The sequence below is a fragment of the Cebus imitator genome, unplaced genomic scaffold (assembly GCF_001604975.1).
Source record: "Cebus imitator isolate Cc_AM_T3 unplaced genomic scaffold, Cebus_imitator-1.0 Scaffold82, whole genome shotgun sequence".
Taxonomy (NCBI): Eukaryota; Metazoa; Chordata; class Mammalia; order Primates; family Cebidae; genus Cebus; species Cebus imitator.
Window position 1 is genome coordinate 638,963 of NW_016107397.1, and position 3,502 is coordinate 642,464.

General features: G+C 49.9%; 1 protein-coding gene and 1 pseudogene across 1 annotated transcript in view; one reads left to right on the top strand and one right to left on the bottom strand.

Moving 5' to 3' along the window:
* Positions 1-2,729, top strand: part of BCL7B (BAF chromatin remodeling complex subunit BCL7B) — a 21,377-nt gene extending 18,648 nt beyond the window's left edge. Inside the window, exons 5-6 of the mRNA XM_017533440.2 lie at positions 941-1,020; positions 1,703-2,729. Coding sequence (XP_017388929.1) covers positions 941-1,020; positions 1,703-1,795 — 173 coding nt within the window. The 3' untranslated portion in view covers positions 1,796-2,729. The remainder of the gene's footprint in view (positions 1-940; positions 1,021-1,702) is intronic.
* The window catches only part of LOC108307880, a 5,847-nt pseudogene continuing 4,174 nt past the window's right edge, over positions 1,830-3,502 (bottom strand).

A 3,502-nucleotide genomic window follows, 5' to 3' on the forward strand; every position in this document is an offset into this window, starting at 1 on the left:
AAAAAAAAAAAAAAAAAAAGTTAAATTGCTTATCTAAGATCACATAGCCAGTCTAGTAACTGTTGGAATGAATGTCACTTTAAGTCGTAACTTCAGTTCATGCTGTCTGCATTATATACTGCTAAATTTTTTTCCCTTTCCCTTTTTTTTTTTAAAGACATAAGGTCTTACTCTGTTGCCCAGGCTAGAATGCAGTGGCTGAATCCTAGCTCACTGCAGTCTTGAACTTTTGGGATCAAGTGATCCTCTTGCCTCAGACTCATAGGCTTGTGCCACCATGCCTGGGTATCTTTTAATTTTTCATAGAAATGGGGTCTCACTCTGTTGCCCAGGCTAGTCTTGAACTCCTGGGCTCAAGCGATCCTCCCACCTCAGCCTCCAGAGTAGCTGGAGCTACTCCGGCATGAGCAACCACGACTAACCCAGGTTTCTTGTCATAATACGGATAAGTAGATGTGTCTTAGGTCCTTGTTAGCTTCCCCTGTGCTGTGACCTTTTAACAGCCGACTATAAAATGGAACCTGTTTCTCCATGGGCAGTGCCAACTGTAGTTAATATTGACTGTGTTCTTGCTATTCGGCACGCGCTGTTCTCAGCTCCTGTGTTTATTACTTCATCCAGTCGTCACAGCAACTCTCGGAAAACTGGCAGATTGAGTTAGAGTCTTGATGTTTGGGCTGGAGGATGACAAGATGAGCTGCTTTCTTGGTTCCAGATGTCTCCAGCCCAGCAGAGATGGCCCTCTGCAGTCTAGCCATATTTTGCCCTTCCACCATTCATGGCTGTGGCCTGGTCCAGCCGGGCCCTGAGTGAATATTCGTTTCCCAGGCCAGTATTCTTTCCTCCCCACCAAGCCACCTCCACAGCGCTCTAAGGAAGCTCCCCCAGGTCCAGGCCTTAGGGGGGCTCTGCCCTCAGGCTGACCCTGCTGCCTTTTCAGAGCCTTCCCTGCCCTCCTCGGAAGTTGCTGACGAACCTCCCACCCTCACCAAGGAAGAACCAGTTCCACTAGAGACACAGGTAAGCAGTCATTCCGGGCTTTCCCGTTTTTTGGTTTTTGGTTTTTTCTTTTTTAAAGACGGGGTTTCACCATGTTGGTCAGGCTGGTCTTGAACTCCCGACCTCAGGTGATCCGCCTGCCTTGGCCTCCAAAGTGCTTGGATTACAGGTGTGAGCCACCACGCCCAGCCGAGTTTTTTGGTTTTTTCTTTTTTTGTTTAAGACGGGATCTCCCTGTTGCCCAGGCTGGAGTGCAGTGACACGATCTTGGCTCACTGCAACCTCCACCTCCCGGCTTCAAGTGATTCTCCTGCCTCAGCCTCCCGAATAGCTGGTATTTCAGGTGCCTGCAACCACACCCGGCTAATTTTTGTATTTTTAGTAGAGATGGGGTTTCACCATGTTGGCCAGGCTGGTCTCCTGAGCTCAAGTGATCTGCCTGCCTCAGCCTCTCAAAGTGCTGGGATTACAGGCGTGAGCCACTGTACCCAGCCAGGCTTCCCAGGAAAAACAGGAAAGACTGTGGATGTGGGATTGGATCTGCGGCGCTGGAAACTGGAGTCCCAGGAATGTAGGCAGGGGAGGAAGCTGGATCATTTGCGAGAAGGAGCAGGATGGGCATCCTATTATAATTTAGGCGGGTGGTAAGGCTCTGGTTGGGAGGGGTGGCCCTGTCATTATTCCATGCTCTGCCTGCTCCTAGGTCGCCGAAGAGGAGGAAGACTCAGGTGCCCCACCCCTGAAGCGCTTCTGTGTGGACCAACCCACAGTGCCGCAGACGGCGTCAGAGAGCTAGCACCGTCCCAGCCCTCCGCCTCCTGGCCCTGCCTCTATTTATTGCATTCTGGTTCTGGCTGCGCTGTGTTGCTGGGGGAAGGGCAAGCACTGGGGTCGAGAGCCTGCACACATGAGCCTTCCGAGCTGGAAGGCTGGCATAGGACTTGGGGCTGTCGCATCATCTTCCTGTCCCTCGCACCTGTGTCTGCTTGCTCCCGAGAAGAGGAGCGCTCATGTCTTTTTTGCACCCCAAGTTGGCTGGAGCATTGGCCACCCCAAGATTCATCTGTCACCTCCAGGCAGCAGTCTCTGCTACAGAACCTCTGGACCGAGCTGCTGGCAGCTTCCGCGAGAAGAGAGATGTGGAAGGCGCCCTCCAGAAGAGAGAGTGCCTAGAACTTGAGAGAGTTACTTGAACTTGAATGAAGACTGTAGACTCCCGGACTTTCCCCTTGGGCTGGAGGCCCTGTAGGCTGCTGCTGGAAGAGGACTGTGTAGAGACGTTGGAGGGAAGGGAAGGGCAGAGTCTGTCTAGATTCTTGCTGTCCTGGCAATTCCGCCCATGCCCGAAGTGGTCCTGCCTCTCACGGGCACCCTAGCTGCTGACAGTCCTTTGTGCACCGTCCCGGTCCCCTGCCCTCAGCACACACGTCTGCACACATGCAGCTTTCTTTGTTCTCACCTGTACTGTCATTCCAGCATCCCTGCCTCCTGCCGCAAACTGCCCCAGCAAGAATTTGAGGTTCTGACAACAGTACCCGTCCCCCACAGTACTCCTTCAGCTCGGTTTCTAGAAAGCTCCCTTTTCTTTGAAATATGCATGTTAAATTGAACTTTGTGATTTTATTTTTTGTTTCAAAAAAGTTTAAGAAAATGGAAATGGGCAACAGTGAGTGAAGACATATTTTAGCACTGAATAGAATATTTTTAAAATTAAACTATTTGAAATACGTCCTGTTGGTATCTGAGTGCTTCCTTCTTAAAGGTTGGGGGCGGGGTGGGGGATGGTTGAGCGCTTGTGGGGTCACTGTGGGCTGGGCCTACCTGTCCTTTGACTCCCACAGCGTTGGCTTCATGACAGTGATTTCCCGCCTCCCTTTGAAGCTGTCACATAGTTCAAATTATACTTTTCATTGGGCGCTCATACCTTTTATCCCAGCATTTTGGGAGGCCGAGGCCAGAGGATCACTTGAGGCTAGGAGTTTGAGACCAGCCTGGGCAACATAGCAAGACCCTATCTCTATCTAAACAATATTTTTAAATTAAAAAGTAACAACCAGGCCAGGCACAGTGGCTCATGCCTGTAATCCCAGCACTTCGGGAGGCTGAGGTGGGCAGATCACCTGAGATCAGGAGTTCGAGACCAGTATGACCAACAAGGTGAAACCCTGTCCCTACTAAAAAATACAAAAATTAGCTGGGCGTGATGGCAGGTGCCTGTAGTCCCAGCTACTGAGGAGGCTGAGACAGGAGAATTCCTTGAATCTGGGAGGATTGCAGTGAGCCAAAATTGCACCACTGCACTCCAGCCTGGGCGACAGAGCAAGACTTCATCTCAAAAAAAAAAAAATTATGCCCCTATGTACACCAAATGCAACCCATGGATGTGTTTTCCACTGGTCTGAGTAGTTCAGAGGGATTCATGAATTTTTTTTTTCCACTTGTAAAATACATATAAAAGGTGTTTTTTTTGTGTGGGTTTTTTTTTTTTTTTTTTTTTTTTTTT